This window comes from Embiotoca jacksoni, unplaced genomic scaffold (genome assembly GCF_022577435.1).
Source record: "Embiotoca jacksoni isolate LCO1_2020_lvr unplaced genomic scaffold, fEmbJac1.0.p SCAF_8, whole genome shotgun sequence".
Classification (NCBI taxonomy): domain Eukaryota; kingdom Metazoa; phylum Chordata; class Actinopteri; family Embiotocidae; genus Embiotoca; species Embiotoca jacksoni.
In genome coordinates, this window is record NW_027185436.1 from 5,321,341 (window position 1) to 5,342,027 (window position 20,687).

General features: G+C 39.1%; 1 protein-coding gene across 1 annotated transcript; it reads right to left on the bottom strand.

The window, feature by feature from the left end:
• Nucleotides 1-705: 705 nt before the first annotated feature.
• On the bottom strand, nucleotides 706-20,409 carry tars1 (threonyl-tRNA synthetase 1). Its single transcript, XM_069138653.1, has 19 exons — nucleotides 20,240-20,409; nucleotides 19,521-19,598; nucleotides 17,869-18,059; nucleotides 16,480-16,603; nucleotides 15,152-15,276; nucleotides 14,245-14,362; nucleotides 14,090-14,154; nucleotides 13,463-13,541; nucleotides 13,087-13,233; nucleotides 12,290-12,388; nucleotides 10,493-10,659; nucleotides 8,600-8,762; nucleotides 7,107-7,244; nucleotides 5,010-5,087; nucleotides 4,811-4,911; nucleotides 2,991-3,095; nucleotides 2,715-2,787; nucleotides 1,433-1,547; nucleotides 706-1,320 (listed from the first exon to the last, which is right to left on the bottom strand). The coding sequence occupies exons 1-19, from the start codon at nucleotides 20,297-20,299 to the stop codon at nucleotides 1,172-1,174; spliced, it is 2,175 nt and encodes a 724-aa protein (XP_068994754.1). The 5' UTR covers nucleotides 20,300-20,409; the 3' UTR covers nucleotides 706-1,171.
• Nucleotides 20,410-20,687: the final 278 nt, after the last annotated feature.

Here is a 20,687-nt window from a genome sequence, read left to right on the forward strand (position 1 = left end):
CAAAAAGTGTGCAACTCGGGCACTACTTGAGTAGCATGCCTTCATTTGTGTGATCTCTTTACGGTTTTTCATCCTCCTTATGTCTAATTGAAAACATTTTCTTTGAATAAAAAATAAGACTCTTCGGACAGTTTTAAAAATACCAAAGTATAAAACAGAGTTGACAATGTTTACATCAACCTTTTCATGCTTTAGTGTATTGGTGCAGACAGCCAAAGTAAATGTTGAGTTCAGCAAGCATGTAATAATGAGGAGCATCAGGTGTTTCCCCGCCGGCACAGCGCTCGTTTCCGTCCTCAGTGACGATGCATTAGAGGAGGAAGCTGATAAGGATCCGATTCTCGCTCACACTCATCTCTCCAATTCTGCGTCTCCCTTGTGGAAAATTACATATTTCCAATCCTGAACTGTCTAATTTCAACTTTGACCTAAATATGTAGAATCACGAGATTGTAAACTACATTAGCCAAGTGTTGGGAGAGTCTACACTGCACTCATACGTCATTATTATAATGCAATGTCAATACATATGGACTTATCAGCTTGCAAGACCTGTAATTTTCTGGGCAACGTGTATATGTACAGATTTTTAGCATGACTGTTGGTTTGCAGCAGCAAAAACTGAAAAATTTCATCCTGCAATTTCCCCACAGGAGAAAAAGATGTCTTATCTGATATTTAAAAAACAACAACAACACACTTCCATTAAGAATATCTTTGTTTAATTATCAAAATTGTAACTCATGTACAATTCCCTGAAGATATAACAAGTGACTAACACAAACTGTTCAGACAGTACAAACCACTTCCCCTCTGTGGGTTCATGTAATATGAACAAAGGTGTTGAGAGAAGTTCTATGATCCTATTTATTTACAGAGGTGTTCTGAAAAGGCTGTTACGTCTTACGAGCCGTTTGTCACTATAAGCGGAAGGGACGAGGCCAATTAAACTTCATTCCATGGAGTACAGCAGCCGTTGGCTTACCATAACCGAAAACAGTAATAAGAGACAACAGAGGACATGATCGGCGTATCAGAAAACCAACTTCCGTAAAAAGCAGAGACTAGGCGACATTTGAAGGCAGTTTTATCCCCACATCACAAACTGATTTTAACCGCGTGGCCCTTTAAGAGGCTGGAGGTACTGTTGAGAGACGTCGTTTCAGCGAGCTCAGAATTCCTCTTCGGCGTTCCGACTCCTGGAGGTCTTGAGCTGTTTCAGGCGCTCGATGCACTCCTCCACACTGCGCTCACCGTGCACTTTGTTGTCTCGGGTGCGTACGTTCACAGTGTTGCTCGTCTTCTCCTTCTCTCCCACCACTTTTTCAGACGGGGGAAATATGCAAAGACAACAAAGGAAAAAGAAACTCAATATCTGGAGGGAGAGGAAAGGACAGACAGACCAGTGAAAGAAATGTGTGTTTCCTCTGACCCAGGATGAAGTTGTACTGAGCCAGCTGCGCATTTCTGATCTTCTTGTTCAGAGTGCAGCCGGGGTCGAGGTCCACGTCAGTCATGAAGCCGCTGTTGTGGAATTCCTGCTTGACCTGCCACGTTGACAAGAGCAGCAGATAAAACAGTCTGTCAATATGTTTTGGAAATGGATTCATCTGCTTCCACAAATCTTTTTTTTTTCTTCAAATATGACATTTTGGAAAAGTTTTCAATCTGGATGGAGCAAAGATTACATGACTGCGAACATTTCCATCAGTTTTTTTTTTTTTACTTAATCAACTGTGGACCTGCTGTCTTTTCTATTTACATGGATATCAGGACTGCAAAGCTACACAAATTTATTTCACAAATTTGCTATTTTACAAATGTGATAAACACAAAAATGATCAAATTGAAAAGTCCCAAACCCATTTCAAAATTCAGGTTTATTGCAACCCGAGTTTTGCTTTTGTAGCTCTGTCAATCATTTTTTTTTTTTTTTTTAATCAGCTATAACTTTCAACTGAATAAAACTAAAAGAAAACTGAGGGAAGTAAAAAAAATTATCCCTCAAACTTTCTGTTCTAAAAATCCATCCAAACTCCTGTCAAAATTGTGATCCACTTTCCTGGCTCTAGTTGTGTGTGCATGAGGGTAGAGATAGTGAGTTACTTGCAACAGTTGCATTTTTGGAAGTAATGAAATGGTGAAAACCTAAAAAAAACGAGACAGTCGAGGGGCCTGATGCCAAGTTATGTCTTTTTTCCGACAATGCTGGAGCAGTTCCATCATTTAGAGGAGTTGATGTCTCATCGAATAATCCCCAACTATTGAAATTTACATTCAATAACTAGACAGCAACACAATCAGCCGGCTTAAGCCGAGCTAAGAAGGTCCGATTCTCACTGTTGCAACTTTTCCCTGCAGTATCTTTAAACGGTTTCATCTCGAGATTCAATTTTGGTCTGAACAGGGCTTAATGGAACCAGTGGCCTGAAGTAATAATAAGATTACATACATTAAGTTCTACCCTTCCTGTACGTCTTTTAAGCCATGAAAACAAAGCTGAGTTTTTGGCCATACTACCCGGGCCTGTATGATAATTCGTCGTAAAGCATACAACAGCACTTTATGGGCCCAGTTAACTGCAATAGTTTAACAGCACAGGATTCTAGCCTGTAACCAAATGCGTCACTGATCAAAACGACTGCACGAGTTGAACAGCTCTAAAAGCAGCATAATGTTGAGTATGTACTTAAGTATCTGCGGTCGGTGCTTACCTTCTCGGCGTACTCCTCGCAGGTCGGTCCCACAGGTACAACCATCACCTGACAGGGAGAGAGCCACAGCGGCCTGAAACACAACAGGACATACTGTGTTTGCATTTAGGTGATAAGTAGAAAAGCTGGCCAGACGCAATCTGTAAGAAACCTGTGCAGATATTTACAGCTACACAGAGCTGAGGTGCTTTTAATCCTGTCCCATGAATCGGGAAAAGTATTATCAACACTCTGAAATGGCGGCAATAAAACAAAACGTTTTGATCGTTGACAAACCATTTGCCTCCATAGTTCTCGGTCAGAATAGCGATCATCCTCTCGACTGATCCCAGGATGGCTCTGTGGATGATCACTGGTCTCTTCTTGTCCTCACCGTCATGGCTACGGAAGCATTTGAAGGATGAAAAAAAAAAAAACGTAGGAACTTTTATACAGAAATCCAAAATAAAAACAACAATGATCACCTGGAGAAAATATTGTATATTGTTTTACATGGTTAATTCATTAATTCTTAACAGGGTTGGTTAAATTTCAACACAAATTTTACAGCTAAATGTTAAAACTCTTAACCTCTGAAGCAGCTAAAAAAAAAAAAAAAAAAAAAAACACCTTAGTACTGGGACCCGGCAATATGAGATTTCTTTTTTTATTTTATATGTATTACAAATACCTAAATCACAATACCGAGAAGAGGACTTTCTCTCAAACAACATCACAACAGTAATGTAAGCTGCTGTTTCCTTGGAGACGCTCACACGTGTGAGCTGAATAATGCCAGCGGCAGCGACAAAGTAAGACCCATGAAAGATTCTAAAATTGTTCAGTTTTGAAAAAGTCACACAGTTGCATGTTGTATTTGACCCGAGTGCGGGGTGATTGTGAGACTTTGTAATACGAGGAAACATTTGAACTTGGCCTGTTGGTAAAGTTTCCCTGAGATACCATTAATGTGGAAGAGTCCTCATCACTGAAGCCTTCTCTCTTGTATAAGTGATTACATAAAACATGAAGGTATATAAAACCTTCGTTTGTGTTTCTTTTCTATCACAGACTCGGACTTTCTCCTGTCAGACTCTTGAATCTTTTGGAGCTCATCATCCGTGACATCTGTTGTTCTGACACATTTTCTCCCTGGTTCATTTCTGCAGTAAAGACTTTGGGAGACACTATGAACTTGTTTTCCGTTTCTGTCATGGAGCAGCGGCAGCAACACGTTCCACGAGCCTTCAGAAACTCCTGCAGGTTAAACTGGGTTAACCAAACACTTTACAGGCTGACTGACTTTGAACGACTCACTATAAATGGACTGAAAACACACACTAGCAAAATTAAAGCGGCAAACAGCCCATAATGCAACACTAGAAGTCCGTTACACCGGTACTCTCTCCAATCAAAAACAATACCTGATGGTGTTAACATGTAATTGTCTCATCCTCTAATACAAGCTCACATCCTCTTTCAAAAGCCGTATTACCGGAAAAGCTATTCTCATACTTGGGCCGGTGAAGTTCAACGTTGTGTAAAATGACTGTTTAACAAGGGACCCACAATATGGTGGTGGCAAACAAGGAGGACAACTAAGTACTGGAACAGTAACAAAAATGCAAAAATAAACCTGCAGTCCTGTGTTATTATATGATCCAAATATTTGTCAAAACCTTTCGCACATTTTCAGCATGGAGAGTGTAGTATGGAGGTTTTTTTTTGTTTTTTTTTTCCACTGCAACAGGGATTTTGAGAACGACAACATAGATAACGTTCAAGTGAGTCAGACTACGTGATGTAATAAGATCATTTTTGACATATATATTGGTCTGGGAAGTGTCATATTGCCTAGCCCTCTGTAGTAAATGGATATTATACAGCTTCTTTCAGGTCAATCCTATTTTCATTTTATAAACTGGCACTTAAATTTTATCCCACATGCCATCACATTAAGTTCTCCAGCATATGAAACCTTTATGTTTGGATATGTTAATTGTATGACCATATGTTGAATTCTGTAATACACAGCAGCATTTGCAGCAACGAAACCAAAATATGATTCTATTCTATCGATTGACCTTTAAAAGAATAAAAAGCAGGTGAATAGTTACCTGACAAAGGTGAGATTAAAGCGGATCGGCAGCTGGAAGTCGAGCTGTATTGTGGCACACTGATGGTATCGACCAATGGCATCCTTGATCTCAATGTCGATCTGCAGAAAAAAAGAAAAGAAAAAAGGACACGTGATCAGCAGGTTCCCCCCTGCTGTTTCACAGTTTAACTACCACATTACTGCGGTGCACAGCTCACCTTGGGTCCATAGAAAGCTCCGTCACCCGGGTTCAAAACCCATTTCTCCCCAAAGTCATTCAAGCTGTTCTCCAGTTGCTGTAAAAACAAACACAATACTGCTTTGTTATAATTCCAGTGGCTAGCCAACATGTAGGTAAACAGTGGTGTTAAAAAGTAAAGCTGCATATTTAGACCTGACATTTTCTTCATCTGGAACTAATCACTGAACTGAGAAATGTTAATGTCGCAATAATATTTTATGGTTGCTTGTGGCACTTAATGGGGTGAGGGAAACATGCAGCAAGTTCTGTTCCCGTCACTCTGCCAAGTTCACAAGTCACTTTTCTGTGTAAATAATTTTCCACCTTTGTGCATCCAAACATTAATCATAAAAAGTCAGCGCTGAAGTTAAAGAATGTTTTTCTCAGAGAAATGTGTCCTGATAGGTCAAGTATGACAGCTGTACAAGTCATTATCATTTATTCTTTTATGGTTATTATCCCTATCCTGAGAACTGTGACAGAATGTTAATTACAGAAAGGCGGAGGCACAACGTCATTAACATGCAGTCACTAAGACACGGCTCATTTCATCTGTTTGTAGACTTCTGTCCAGCAGCACACTACAAAGTGTTTCGTATTTAAATAATTCCTGTGACCGCCTTATTGATCGATTCATAGATAATAAAATAACATGTTAAAAATAACTTCCAGATTCAGTAATCCTCTTCTTCCAGCAGGCAAAAGATACAGCTGACAATAAAATGAAAATGATGCACGGAGGACAGAACGATGACACCACTGACTGTGAAACAGCAGCACAAATTAAAAGGAGCTCTTTGAGGTTTATGAAAATACCCATGAATTAAAAAAAAAAAAAAAAAACAGAAGAGCAAAGAGTGCAGCGAATAAAGGGTAAATACCACTTTTCTGCTTTTTACCCTGCTTATTAATTTGTCATTTATTCGAATATGAATTTGTCTGCAGTTCTTGGTGATTTGTCGGACCAAAAACAAAATCACCAATTTTTGGGCTGTGGGTGAGAACAATGGAGCATTTTCTGTTAGCAGGACAGAGGATGCATTTTGAACCTCCACAACATTCTGCTGTCTACCGCGGATTAAGAAGACAAACCCAACACCGCCAAAAAAACAAGACAATAAATGCAATACAAAAAAACAAAAACACAAAAAAAAATCAATGAAGTGGGGACAGCGAGGCACAAAAAAAAAAAAAAAAAAGAGCCTCAGCCTAGTCTGTAAAATGAGTTTCCAACAGCGCAAAAAAACAACAACAACACTTAACAGAGGAAAGCAAACCAATCAAACGTCTTCGTGGCATAAACAGAGTGTGGTAATTCGCACTGCAGATGTTGAAACAGCATTACCCCACGATCAGATCAAGAGGAAAATGGATGCAATGTGAAAAGAAAATCTCACCTCCTGCCTCGTGTTTATCAACAAACACCTTTTCACAGATTCCGAGCCTGCTGGTAAATACTTTGCCAGACTAACAAACAATATTGATGTTCTTCAAACACTTGTGCAACTGATAATACACCGCAGCATACAGGTAGGATCTTTTGAACTTTTACTGCCATTTAACTTCTCTCAATTCTACAGATTCTTCCCTCAGACTTAAAGTTGTCTCAAGAGAGATCTTTTCTGTGGCTCCTTTTAATGCTGACGTGCCAAGCAATAAAGACGTATTATCATTCAGTCCAATTCACTCAGTTATTATTTGTTTGGACTTGTTTTAGAGCAAATTAGAGCCGAACCGCAGATGTAAAAATGTGGAGCTGGTCTTCAGGGAGTAAACTTGATTTGACGGAAAAATGGCAGACCTGATAGCACTGACGTGTGGACGGATTCTCTGGAGAAGAACAAGCATTTACTTCTTCAGAGCTGATGGCTGGTCTACAGAAAAAAACTCATTAAAATAAAAAATGTTCTCCGAGTGTACAAATCTCATTCTGTCTGACGCTGTCTGGAGGGGATCTGGTATTTCCTTCTTGATAATATCATACATCAGCATCTTAACTCTCCAGCGAGACTTTGTGTGAGTGGTGCTCATATTTTCTAATATATTGAGAGAAACAAGAGGCCGTCTTGATTACCTTCTCTGCTTGGTCCCAGATGCCTGGGTCTCCCAGGAACTTCTCTGGTCTTGTGGAGAGGTTGAGTTTGAAAGTGAAGCCAAACACATCATACACGGTCCGCAGGAAGTCCAGGCATCCCTTGATCTCCTCTTCAATCTGGGGTCGATAATAAAATGCAACAGAATTTGTATCATCCATCTGGACATGGCTGCAGGTTTAAACGTGGGGGAATGACTGCTATTGATTTGTGATATAAGAAATGAAGAATTAAATATTCAAGGTAAACAAAACATGATCCAAAATTGTATTTGACAAAGAACTGCTCAGTTCTCAATGAACAATCTAACTACCAGAAACATTTGGTCAGAATATTATGTGTCCTATGTTCATAAAACAACTAAAACATCTAAAAAGAAATGAAATGTTTGTTTGTACTTCCTGAACGTAGGTCACCTTCTGGACTAACTGATAACAAATTAATTGCCGACAAAGATAAGACCATATTTCCCTCAGTCTGCTTTAAGTTTGCTTAAATTTGGTAAATAATTGAAGACAATAAGAGAACAAGCGGTGATTTCCAGCTGCTGCAGCAAAAAAAAAGAAAAAAAAAAGAAGATTGAACGTGAAATAATTTGTGTACAAAGTGCAATCAAATAATTAACCATCCAATCCACTGCCAGCACTGGTAAACAAAATCAGTGGGATCCCGGCTGCAAGTTGCTGTATCACTACATTTGAACAAACTAATTAAGAAATCTCTTCGATCTCCCACAATCCTGTTTGTGTGTATCAATGTTTGCAGTTCTGTTCTTTGGTCAAAGGACTTAACGTTCAGTTGCTACATCAAGCTGCAGCAGCATGTGGACGCCTCTGCTTTCACCTTGAATGTGACTGATCGTTCACTGACAACATTTCTTGAATTTATTCAACGAGACACTGATGCACTGAGAGCCTTCAAACATGAACTATTCTCCTCAGAAAACCACTTCTCTGTAAACTGTTTGCTTGTTTTTTCACAATCATGTCATAACATTGTTTAAGTGGCTTTAAAGTGTATTTTTGTATGAATTGCTGTTATAACCTGAGTAAACATTAATCAAAAGGTATTTTAAAATGGTATTTAATGGTATTTTAAAGAGGTATTTAAAATGAATCGATGGGAAATGTGTCCCAAAGAGTATTGCATGAATTTACTATTGCAGTCCTATAAACATGATCAAAAGTTGATGCAGTTTTATTCCATAATAACTCTACTCCTGCAGATTTTTTTTTTAATTCTCAAACTTAAAACCTTCAGCCTCAACTGACAAAACCTCAAGCAGCCACACTAGGTGCAATTTATTAACCACAAACGGCTCTATACAACTTATTTTCCCACTTATGAAGCAATAGACCCCAGGTTTGTAAACAGACTTCCATGTGTAAAAATAAATTGTAATTTTTTTTTCCCGTCAAGATTTGAATAACTCCAAAATGTGTGTTTTGTGAGTGGAGCTCGGTGCAGATCTGACCTGGTCCATGGTGCAGAAGATATGAGCATCATCCTGCTGGAAGCGGCGCACACGGGTGAGGCCAGTCAGGGCTCCTGACAGCTCGTTCCTGTGCAGGACGCCAAAGTCGGCCATGCGAAGGGGCAGCTCTCTCCAGGAGCGAGGCCGGTGATCAAACATCAGACTGGTGCCAAACAGACGAACAAGCAAAGTGTAAAAAAAAAACACACCACAATACAGCTGCCAAATTCACCATGGAGGTATTACAATACCTGAAAATCGGTCTACCCCTTTAGCACGACTGTGAAAGATTTGACTAACATGTTGTATTATCTGTAAATTGTTTGGGTTTTAAAACTGATATTTAACACAAAATGTGTTTACAAACTCCGTTTTTTATTCCACTGTGAGCGACAGACAGGCTGTTAATGTGGATGGCAGAAAGACTGGAACAGTTAAAAGCAGATAAAAGATTTGAATACAAAGAGCTGCAGTCTGGCTCTTCACACTGCAATGCAGCATTTGGCACTAAATTGAACTGGGTCATTGAACAACTGAAAACATGGCAAGAGCATCAGTCTATTACGAGTTCAGCTGAACCGACAAACTACTGCAGCAGTGAAATATGAAGCCATTTCACAAAGACTACATCCACACTAGTAAGCTGTCATTTTAAAACACCATTTTCATAATTTTACACCCATCGTCCATATTGAGATGTTTTCAAACCCCGAAAACAGAGACTTTTAAAAACACTGCTGACCCTGTTTTAGTGGAGACTTTTGAAAATGATGACACAGACAAACACATGCTTGGAATGAATTGACTGCTCAAACATATGAATAAAATAAGCCCCTAAATCAACTGTCTACATTAACAGAAAGGGGGAAATAGTCTTTGAATGTACAAGCCACTGTTTCATGGACATTGTTGTCAAATGTGTTTTCAGGCGTGCTAGTATGGATGGAAACTAGTTATGAGCAGTTGCAATAAAATGATTGCATGGATGAAGATGGATGATGTGGACGCAGTCAAAGACTGACTCACGGCATTCAGTTGTGGTAAAACATTGCTTAAAGGTGGTTCCTGTGCTGGGCTGAATCCTTTTTTAGATATCAAACTAAATATTGAACAGAGGTTAAACATTTTGTTCTGTTCTCCGAGTTCATTCAATGGTAAAAACACAGTTAATGCTGAAGAACAAACAGCTCTGCCTCCAACAAACGGTTGTGTCTCTGATTACAGACAGAAACCAACTACAAATATCTATTTCACACTACAGCAAGACTTGATGCACAGTGTGTAACAGAAGTGGGTGTGTTTTTCATTTTCCTCTGTAAATAACTCGTATCTCTTGTAATATATTGTATCTCTAGTGAAGGACGGCTTTGTGAAACAGTTGATTTGCTGTGCTTCCTTTTTTGGATGCTTTTATTTTGAAAGGAGACTTGCTTCAGTTCCTCTCGTATAAAACCGAGATAAAAACTGTATGTATGTAAGAGAAAATGTTAGAAAGAAAGAGGTAGGTAGAAAGGAAATTGTTTTAGGATATTAGGACCTCCACCCCTCCTGAAGAGGTATGTAAGTATCTGTTGCTATACTGTTAAGATTTTAAATTGTAAAGGTAGATTTAAACTGCAGTTTGTTTAACTGAGTTAGAGTCAGCTTAATAATGGCAAGTGTAAGACTGGTGTGATACTGGTAGACTGTATAGAAAGGTAATTTATATATTTGTTGTTTGAGTGTTTGTACCAGCTCTTATGTTGGCTTAGAATTTTAATAAACTAAATCCTCAGGTCAATGGTGCCATGACCCTCTTTCAGAGAAGTACGCTGCACACTGTGTATTCTCTTGTTTCTAGTTGCTTGCTGAAATAAAAACTAGTCTGAATGTGAGGAAAGAAAGAGGCCTCACCAGTGCCCAGGGCAGTTCATAGGTTTGAGGGCAAAGGTCTCCTTTTCAGCCTCGAAGGAGAACATGTTGTCGCTGTAGTGCTGCCAATGGCCAGAGGTCTGCCAGAGTTTGCTGTTGTAGATGTTCGGTGTCACCACCTCCTGGAAGCCCCTCTTCCTGTACTCACTCTGTTAAAGACACAGCAAAATATTTTACTTTTAAGACAAAAAAACAACAACACTCAGCTTCATAATTCGGTGTACACATCACAACTACAAACAACTGGTTAAAATGGTTTCTGTCAACACCTGTGGGCTCCCATAAAAAACAATAAATAAGCCTGAGACTTTAAAAAGCCAACTACCTCTAAGAACGTTTATAACGCTGTATATTCACATCCCCGTTTGTTTATACATTATGAAGGGTTTCAGGCAAATGTGAAATGAAAATGTTATTATTTCAGTGCTTTAATGCACCTTGGGAATGTCTGTGTTGTTCGACATCAATTTTTCAATATAGATAAACAAATGAAACATTGTATAATTTATTGTAAATCCTCACACTCATATATTCTCCAAATATTTGGATGTTTGAGGTGTTTTGCTGCGTGTACAGGCAGAGCTGCTATTAAAACTAATCTCATTACGCCAAATCTGCTCAGTCAAAAATCCATTTTACCACTTCGAAATGAAATTGCTTCCAATGTGTTTTCCATTATGAATGCACTGACTGAAGATCAAGAAAGTGAACGTGAAAGAGAATGAGGATTGATTTTGTGGCTCTGTATAATGGAAAAGGTGCAGCAGTTTTTCTTTAATGCTGTCAATCATACGTTTTACATGTTTCAATTTATTCCAACTAAGTTTCTACCAATAATAAACTCTGTTGAGATTCAGAATTCATTTGTTTTATCTGTGAAGCTAAAAAATTTAAAAGGCACAGTCCCTTATTTCCAACAGCTTTTATTTTTTTTAGCCCTTTGTTTAAGACGGTGACCTAAAGTTCTATCATCAAAATTTAACTAAATAGATACTGCAGGGATGTGAAGCTGTTGTGTGGGGTGTGGTTTGTGCTACTCTATCTGATGTATTCAAAGTAACTGTTCCATGCTCTTGCACTGTGCCTCTCTTAAATAATACCTTTTCATTAAAATGAAAATGTTTTAATAGACTTATTCTCTTAACTGGCATCACTGTTGCCAAGAAGATGCTGGCTGTACAATGAAAACCTCCTCATACAATTACCGAAGCTCAAGGGATTAACATATATATTGATATTATTAATATGGAGATGTCAGAGGCAAGAGTGCACGGTGCTCCAGCTGGAACTATTTTGACATGGAAAACCATTGCAGATGAAATTAAAAAATTGCTATAACTATCATTTGTGTTTGCTGAGATTTTGTGGACTCATGTTGTCCTGCATATATTTTAAGGAGATCAGTGAGGGTCGGTTGGGGAGGGGAGGTTGCCACTGGGTTTTTGTTTTATCTATATATTTTATTTATTTTGGATGTTTTGTTTTTGTATGTCTGAAGCAAAAGAAAAAGAAAATCGTTGATTATAAAAAAAAAAAAAAAAAAAAATTGAAATATTTCCAGCTCCTTTGTATAAGTTATTTTGAATTAAAGTAATGCCTTTTTTCCTGTGAACATTTTTTAAGCAAATATTATCACACAGGCTGACAAAATGTACAAATCTGTTCATTTCTTTCTCTTCAGGTCTTTCTGCCTCATAACCTCTGTCTTTCCCTGCATCTCATTAATTAAAGTGAGATCACAGCAATTATCCGCTGTGAGCGCTGACAGCTCTGACTTACTCTGATGAACTCTATCAGGGTGCTGTAGATGAAGGCCCCCTTTGGCAGGAAGAAGCAGCTCCCTGGACTCAGGTCATGGAAGAAGAACAGGTCCTGCTCCTGAATACAAAAAAGAAAGTTAGTATGTGTGATTGAACATTTTAAAGGGTCACTGCTCAGGTTAAACTGGTTTCAAATCTGTCTGTCAATGTGCTCATTATCCTGCACAGCTTGCTTTTCCACACTTGTTAGTACATGTACTGAATGAATGGTAACAACCAACAATGAAACAATTACTTGTTAACAATAAACACAAAACTGTAATTTAAGAGTGTGAAGTACAATAAATTCAACCCATCTTTATGGAAATGAGTGATGGGGAATTTTTTAAATCATACTATAGTCAATATTTCTTTCTGGACTTGACATCTAAAAGAACAATATACGTGATCTTTTCACCAAGTGATATTTTCTTCAGTGTTTGTCTTTTACATTTTAAACACTATAAAGCTTTTCTTGTTGTGAGCCAATGGGTTTTTAACAGTAAATGTAACAATGCTGCTGCCAATGCAACACGATTTTCCCACTGTTCAGAGACCGCTTTGAATATTCTGTCGGTGGAAAGGTGCGACTTGGTAACATCAGACATCAAACCCAATCCTAGCTCTTACAGTTTTGAAGTGTTTTGCTTTTGATTCTTATGTTTTTTGACTGCAACAGCAACTCAATAATAACCTACTTTTGCAACAATCAAACCTGTAGGAGACCATTTTAAACTCATTTGCTAACTGACAGCTCATTCACATGTCGGTTCATACCCGGCCCAGTTTGCGGTGATCCCTGTTCTTGGCCTCCTCCTGAAACTTCTCCCACTCTTTGAGCATTTTGGTGTCGGGGAAGGAGATGCCATAGATCCTCTGGAGGGTTTCCATGTCCGCCTTTCCCTCCCAGTATGTAGAAGAATTCTAGCACACCACAAGGGAAGTATGTTAGTTTTCTCTGTTCTTTTGGGTCCATCGAATCCCCCGAGGATAAGACACAGGGGAACTCTCGAAATGGGGACGAATGTGCTTACTGCCAGACATTCAGGGCACAGAACACAGCATTTGAAATCGTTCGTGGTTTAAATCCACATAAACATTAACAGCAGGTTTGCTTTATAGAACGCACAGCAAAAAAAACAAAAAGACCAACCTTGTGGACCTTAAGTGCCTTGATTTTTCCAGTGTGTCTCACATGGGGTCCCCGACACAAGTCAATTAAGGGGCCACATCTGAAATGCAGAGTATTTTATTAACATCGTTTCACTCATTATTTAAAAAAAAACAAAAAACAAAAGGCAGAATGGGATAACCCGATGAGTTTAGGGTATAGCTATAAGTACTGTATTTTGAAGTTGTTCCCAACAAATTCCATACAGAGACCAAAACAAAAGATGTACAAGTTAATTTTGTATATTTTTTATGCTCGATAAAAGGACAAAAATCCTAAAACAACAGAGCTTTGTAGTTTCAAGCAAATGTTACAGGGGTAACTAGTTTTACTATTTTTTGGGGACTATTTTCAGTTACATATTTAGTGTGTGGATTTCTGGCTGCGGTATGGTGTATGTGGAATGGATTCAATGTAAACTACAGAGCCAATGTTAATCATTTATGTGTTTTTAGTGTTTTTTTGGACAGCAGGGTAGGTCTATGGCACGAGTAATTAGGTGTATCTGACTTTGGATACAATAGGATTTGCGGACAATAAAAAAAGAGTAAATCACCAGAATGCTTTTTTAAAGATAAAAACGTCTAAATGCACTGAACCCGGACTCACCTGTAGACTGTGGTAGTGGGAGTGGTGACCTTCTCGTTCAGAATGCGGCACTTAAACTTGTTGTACTGTGAAGGACAAGTGGTGGCGTTTCAGCGTTTTTATATTCTTTCTTTGTTCTACATGAATTTCGGGAGCATATGGGTGTTTTAAGTTACCTTGAACATTTCCAAGAGAGTTTCCTTCTTTATCTCCAGCCTCTCAAACGGCTGCTTCTCCTTGATGATTTTCTTGCACAGGTTCTCCAGACAGGGGAAGTCGTTGCTCGATACACCCCTGTCCAAAACATATAGAGATATACTCAACAGGAACAGCTCACCCAACGATAACTCTCACAACTTAAAGTCTGCATTAATATGCAAAGTGTAGCCACTGTTGAATTTAGTCTGCCACCATTTCCAAAGGGCATCATGGCTGTGACCAGGTATTTAAACACGTGAACAGACCTTTTGTCCACTGATGTGATTCTTGGACTTTCAAAGACTGATAACCTCTGCCAAGGACAGGCAAATACTTTAAAGTCCTTGGCTTTAGGGCTTAAGGAATGTCAAAATATCCTTGTAGAAAAAAAAAAAAATGTTCCCAAGAATGCCATTAGCATAAAATGACTTCATTATGGAGGTTGTAGAATTAATTAGACAGCACTCCTCAAGCTCTCCTGCAGCCATAAGCAGGGAGAAATGCATCTGTTACAGGGAAAGGTCAAGTGAAAAAAGTTGTTTACGTAGAAAAAGTGTTGCAATTTCAGAGCGTGTCTTAACAGACTTTCAAAGCTTCACTGAAGTAATATCTCAGTCTGTGCTTTGAATGGATTTGTTTTTAGGATTCCAATCCTGCAGGCAGACACAGAAAGATGTCGTTTCAAATCCACACCCCAGAAAAATCCAGCTCGACAGCATTAGAGTTCATTACAATCTGCCTGCTTTGTGTTTGCTACCGGTCTTAAGACAGTGAACCAGACTGACAGCTGCTAAGCCCTGAAGTAAACATCAGAAATAACACTGAATGCTGACTAACAGCCATAATTACACAGACAAATCTAAAAGCAAAGACTGTGCGACTCACTCGTTGTTCTCCAGGAACATATCGTAGTAGAAGCCGTTCTCGATGGGGGGGCCGTAGCAGAGGCAGCCTCCATACACCCTCTCCATGGCTTCTCCCAGGATGTGAGCACTGGAGTGCCAGTAGACCTAAAGAATTCACAAGAAGTAGTGTCCAATTAGAAAAACAGCAGGAGTCAAACTGTATGCTGTTAAGATCACCATTGTAAAGAAACAAAATCAAGACTGAGAACCTTCGCTAATACATTAAAACTAAAATATGCTATGGACACTGGTACCATGTAAAACTCCTTAACTGAGACTGGATTGTTTTATTGTAAGTACTTTACAATGTCAATTGACAAATGCCTCTTCTTTAGGGAAAATAATAGGCCATTTGTAAAAAATAAAAATAAAAAAAAAGCTGAAAAGAGACTCTTCCTGCTGCTGCTTTAACAACTCTACATGATTACAGCAGCATTTTATATACTCACTTATCCTTTTAATGTCTTTGTGGATCAGACATTTGATAAACCACAAAGCTTTGAAGTTTATTATTGATTGTAAACCTTGATAAGAACAAACTCTTATCCATATTGGATAACCCTGACCACTTTCTCCACCACTTGCTGCAGGGACAGCGGAGCATTTTCTCCAATAGACTCATCCAGCTCTGCTGTCACAAGGACCGATACAGGAGATCCTTCCTGCCCTCTGCAATCAGACTGTATAATACCTCACCTCAGGCCAAATCCATCCTACATCATCATTTACACCGTTGCACTGTTTTTGATTTAATTTAATTACATTTAATCTTATTCTATTCTATTTGTATATACTGTGCACATTTTTTTTTTTTATATATATATATATATATATATATATATATTTTTACTACCTCCCACTCCCTCTTCCATGCTGCTGTAACAAAGACATTTCCCCTTGCAGGATCAATAATGTATGTATGTATGTATGTATGTATGTCTGTCTGTCTGTCTGTCTGTCTGTCTATCTAAAATGCATAAAAACACGACTAAATAAATATTTTCTCGACAGTTATAAATTTAGAATTTGTAAAAAGAGATGAATTATTCAAAATTTACAAACAGAACTGCAGGACCAACAAAAAAAAATATATAAAAAAACAACCAATAACATTACAAGCATGCCAGACATATTTTTTATAATCTTTCTCAGAGTAAAATTAAAAAGGTGAGCATAGTTTTGGTGCTTGACGAGGATCACGCAGTGTATCCAGGAGATGTTTAGGATGAGTTCACTCTACCATGTTCCCCTATATTAATCCATATGTAGTGGAAAAAAGAATTCAGACCAAAGATGAGGTCGACTCACAGCTTGAGCTTCTTCATCATCAAACTTGAGCAACTGAAGGCTGCAGTCATCTTCCAAAGGTCTGTCCAGGTCCCACACACCGTTGTTTACTTTGGCAATCACTGTGTTGTCAGCCAGACCTTGACTGCACCGTAAAACATGAAATATTCCACATCAAAATAATGCGCAGATTCACATATTAAAAGGTAATTGGCTGCATTTATAGAGCTTAATTATTCAAAGCGCTTCACAATTTTCCTTTCATTCCCCCCCACTGAGACAACTAGACAGGAGGATGTTGTAATAGCACCACCAAGCTTATGATTTGTGGATGATCCTGTCTACCTCCTGAACCACAGCCACCCAAAGTACAAAAACATCAATTATATTTTATCATCATATTGGCCAGTTCAAAACTGGTCAAATGTAAAATGTCATTTGTTTCATGTTTACCTAACACCCAATAAAGCAAAGTATTAAATATTCCATAACACTTTCCAAAAGTAATGATCCTATTACTATTTATAGCATTACACACCTCCTCAATGTGTGCATGCATGCAAGATAATGGCAGGTGAGATTGATCGTAATTCCAAGCCCAACATAGATTTTTTTTTTTGTTTACCATAATGATCTGATCATGTGACCCGAATATGACCAGTGTTACAGTAGCTGTAGTCATGCTGGTCTTACAAGGTGAGTGTTGGTTTGCCAGAGCTTTGTACTGTGCACTATGAAGACATTAAAGGATGCTGCTTACAGCAGGATGTTACGTCTAAATATCTAATTGACTTGGTCTGGAGAATTCTGGACTCTAGAAACAGACTTATTTGCAACAAAAAGTTAAAAACACAAGCTGCATACAATAATGTGCTTATTGCAGCACAAACACATTAGAGAGAAAGGCCGATGCTTTGAAGTCGTGTGGCATCTACTCTACTACTTATGATGAGGAGTTGCTGACATTTCCTAAAGCTTTCCAGTGTTTACTGTCCAGTCAGTTAATGTGCCTTGTGGTTAACAACATTTAATCTCTTAGCGCACTCTTCACACCTACTGTATTAAACCATGCTGATCGAAAAAAGACAACACCAAGGCTGGTTTCCTCTACTTTTTTAAGACCAAAGTTACCAGAGTATTTTCTTGCCTTCAGTGGACAGTCAAAGGTTTGGCTGGTGTCATTACTAATTACCGTTTTCATAATTTTGGGTAATGGGAAGGCTTTTGAAACTGTAAAAATGATTACAGACTGCAAAAAAAAAAAAAAAAAAGGTTGACAGCTCATCTTTCTGAAATTAGAATCCCAAAGCGCCCTGAATTTTTCCCTCTTTTTTTGTGCCACATGAAATCGAGGTGTAACACGACACAATTAACAAGTAACAATTACAGCAATCCCATAATTACACTGACCTGATTCCACAGGCCACCTGGTAAGGTGTGGTCTTCCATGACTCAGCCTCCACCACCTTTCCATCGGGGAGAGTCACCTTGATCGGTCTGCTGTCCTTTGCAGCCCTCTCTGCCATCAGAGCTTCATGCTCAGCTTTCAGCTTTGCGTACAATGTAAGACGCTCATCAATGTACTGAGGTGGCGAGGACAGCTAAACAGAAACACAAAAGGTGTGAAATGAGGGGATAATAGATAATGCTGCTACTGGGTATAACTTTTAATAGTCTTGGTTAAGTGCACATCAAACTGATTTTCAAGGCATTACAGGTGGTGGAGAAGAAATACTGTAAATGATTTTGTTAGTCTAGCCCAGGGGTGTCAAACATGCGGCCCGCGGGCCGGATGCGGCCCCCCAGGGGGACAAGCTCGGCCCGCCGGATGACTTTGCTAAGTGTAAAAATTACAGAAAGACATGAAATTGCATTTCTATGAGAATATGGAGGTTTATGAGTACAAACGTTTTGTAATTTTTTTTTTAAAATCGATCCAGTAATTGCTTCAAAAACAGCGTAAATGCGACGTCTGCTCCGGAGGCAGCAGCGCTCGCTGCTCGCTTTGTGACGCGTTTCACGTCAAACGCGTCACAAAGAGATCCCAGGCAGATAAACAGTGGGCTGATGTCTTGAGTTTTTGCTCTTTAGGTTTCTAGTTTATTGTAGAAAGTACCTTAAAATAGGGTTTATCATCCAAAAACTTTCACCAATGATTTAAACATAGAGAAATATTGTCGTTATGTATGCGTTATTGTTAAGAGAAATTACTCATGAGGCTTGGTTCAAAATCAAAACACATCGGACATTTTATTCTTGCAAGAAGGAGCAACTACATGCACCCTCAAAGAGAGGTGTGCAGCAAAGCTCCCAGATCTCCTCTGTAGGGCAGCTTTCATACAGTGTGACAAAACAGTTGACAGTCACCCCCTTATTCCCTTTGTATCTGCTTTCGTATGGTAATTCACAAGATAAGGACACAGTGGAGTCAATTAGATGCGGAAAGTAAAACAAAAAAGGAATCACTTGCAAATAAGAGAGAAAACAGAAGAGACTTTCCGGAGCCACAATGCAAACGAGAGGAAGAGACAAATCTTTTTTTTTCCCATCAGTTATTATGCTGTGATTTTACTGGTCTGGCCCACTTGAGATCACAGTGGGCCGTATGTGGCCCCTTAACTAAAATGAGTTTGACACCCCTGGTCTAACCAATACCTCATCTTCTCCTTTGTTTGATGTAACACGTCAACGTAAAATAGTTGGAGCACTGAGACACACCAAGACTGCACTGAGGAACTGAAACCTGGATCTCATGATTTTTTTTGGATCGCTGAAATATTTTCTGTCCTGAAATACAACTGTTGGGACTATCTCACTGTGACGTTGTTTCAGTGGAACAATTTATATATTCCACTTGGAAATACGAGCGGTTTAATGTTTGAACAAGTGTCTGATCAGATACCTCCAACAACCATGAAGATAGTGGGTGGCTGATTTGAGATTACTGAGCATACAACTAGAGAGATCAACACAAATACACATCTCAAGTCAAATTCTTGTAAAAGAAGACATCACAGATTGTCCAATCCACATCATTTATGACACTTATTTTAGTAACTCACCTCAGCTTTGCCTCCAGAGTCCCCAGCAGCATTTTTTGCCTTCTTCTTCCCTCCATCTTTACCACCTTCAGGTCCCCCCTGTTCAAAAATCACACCGTGAGGTTACTGAGCTTTTAACAAGGACACGTACAGTTTCAACGTGGGTGTAAAAGGTACACGCCTTCACAACGCTTGAACATTCACAGCTAACACTGGGCACGAAATCACGTTGACTTCATATACAAGTGTATGACGTCAGAGGCCTTCCTTTACAGGTAGAAATAGCCCGCATAGTCGTCATGTGAAAACTTATTACAAACGGGCTGTAATGAATAAAAAGTATTTGCTTGACACGCTGGGTGTGTGCCGATGTTATAAAACAATGTCGAGTGAGTTATGCATGACCTCAAAAAGCAGGTCCGACGTGTGTAGGCCTTCCGATAAGCAAAGAAACGTAAAATTGTCCATATTTTGAATGGAGTTCGGCGTAAGGTTCAGCGTGCGTTTAATAGCTCGCAACGTTTATTAGCCGACCGGGCTCGCTTCATTACAACGTGGCGCCATTTACCACAAACAGATTACAACCGAAATGAAAACGAACACTTAACACGAGAACAGCAACACTTTCGGTAAACTAAAATAACGTTACTCATAAACGAAAGAAAGCCGAAACGTCAGCAGGCTAGGCTAGCTGCTAACGAGCTACCATGCCTTAAATGTATCCGGTAAAGAAGGATCACCTTTTTGCCCTCGTCCACTTTCAGCTCGCTCATTTTCTCCACGACTGTCTGTTCAGCCATACCAACTAAAAAAAAAAAGAAGCCACCCCGAGTTTAAAAAGATAACTTTTGCGAAGTCTGCGGTGTCCGTACTGTAAGCAGCCACGGTGTCGGGCGACGGCTGATGACGTTTCCCGGATCTTCTGATGCAACATGGCTGGAGGCGGTCCTTGGTGCGACGAGGAACACCGGCTCCCTCTGACCTGCAGGGCTTTAAAAGTCCATTTAAATCAGGTTGGTTTTTTTTGTTTTTTTGTGTCTTTGAACAAAATGTATGAAAGAAAATGATTCAAGACATCTACAACAGGCCAAGTGCTAATTTTAGCTGTTATATACCAGCACCATCACAAAATAGACTATGTGACTATTGCAGAGATTTGATGAAGTGCAATACACAGCTACACATTTC

Coding starts and splice junctions, on each gene's coding strand:
- tars1 (XM_069138653.1), bottom strand. CDS start 20,299: ATGGCTGAACAGACAGTCGTGGAGAAAATGAGCGAGCTGAAAGTGGAC. Junction 10,660..12,289: donor CCCTGATAGAGTTCATCAGA/GTAAGTCAGAGC, acceptor TGTCTTTAACAG/AGTGAGTACAGGAAGAGGGG. Junction 7,245..8,599: donor TCTTCTGCACCATGGACCAG/GTCAGATCTGCA, acceptor TATCGACCCCAG/ATTGAAGAGGAGATCAAGGG.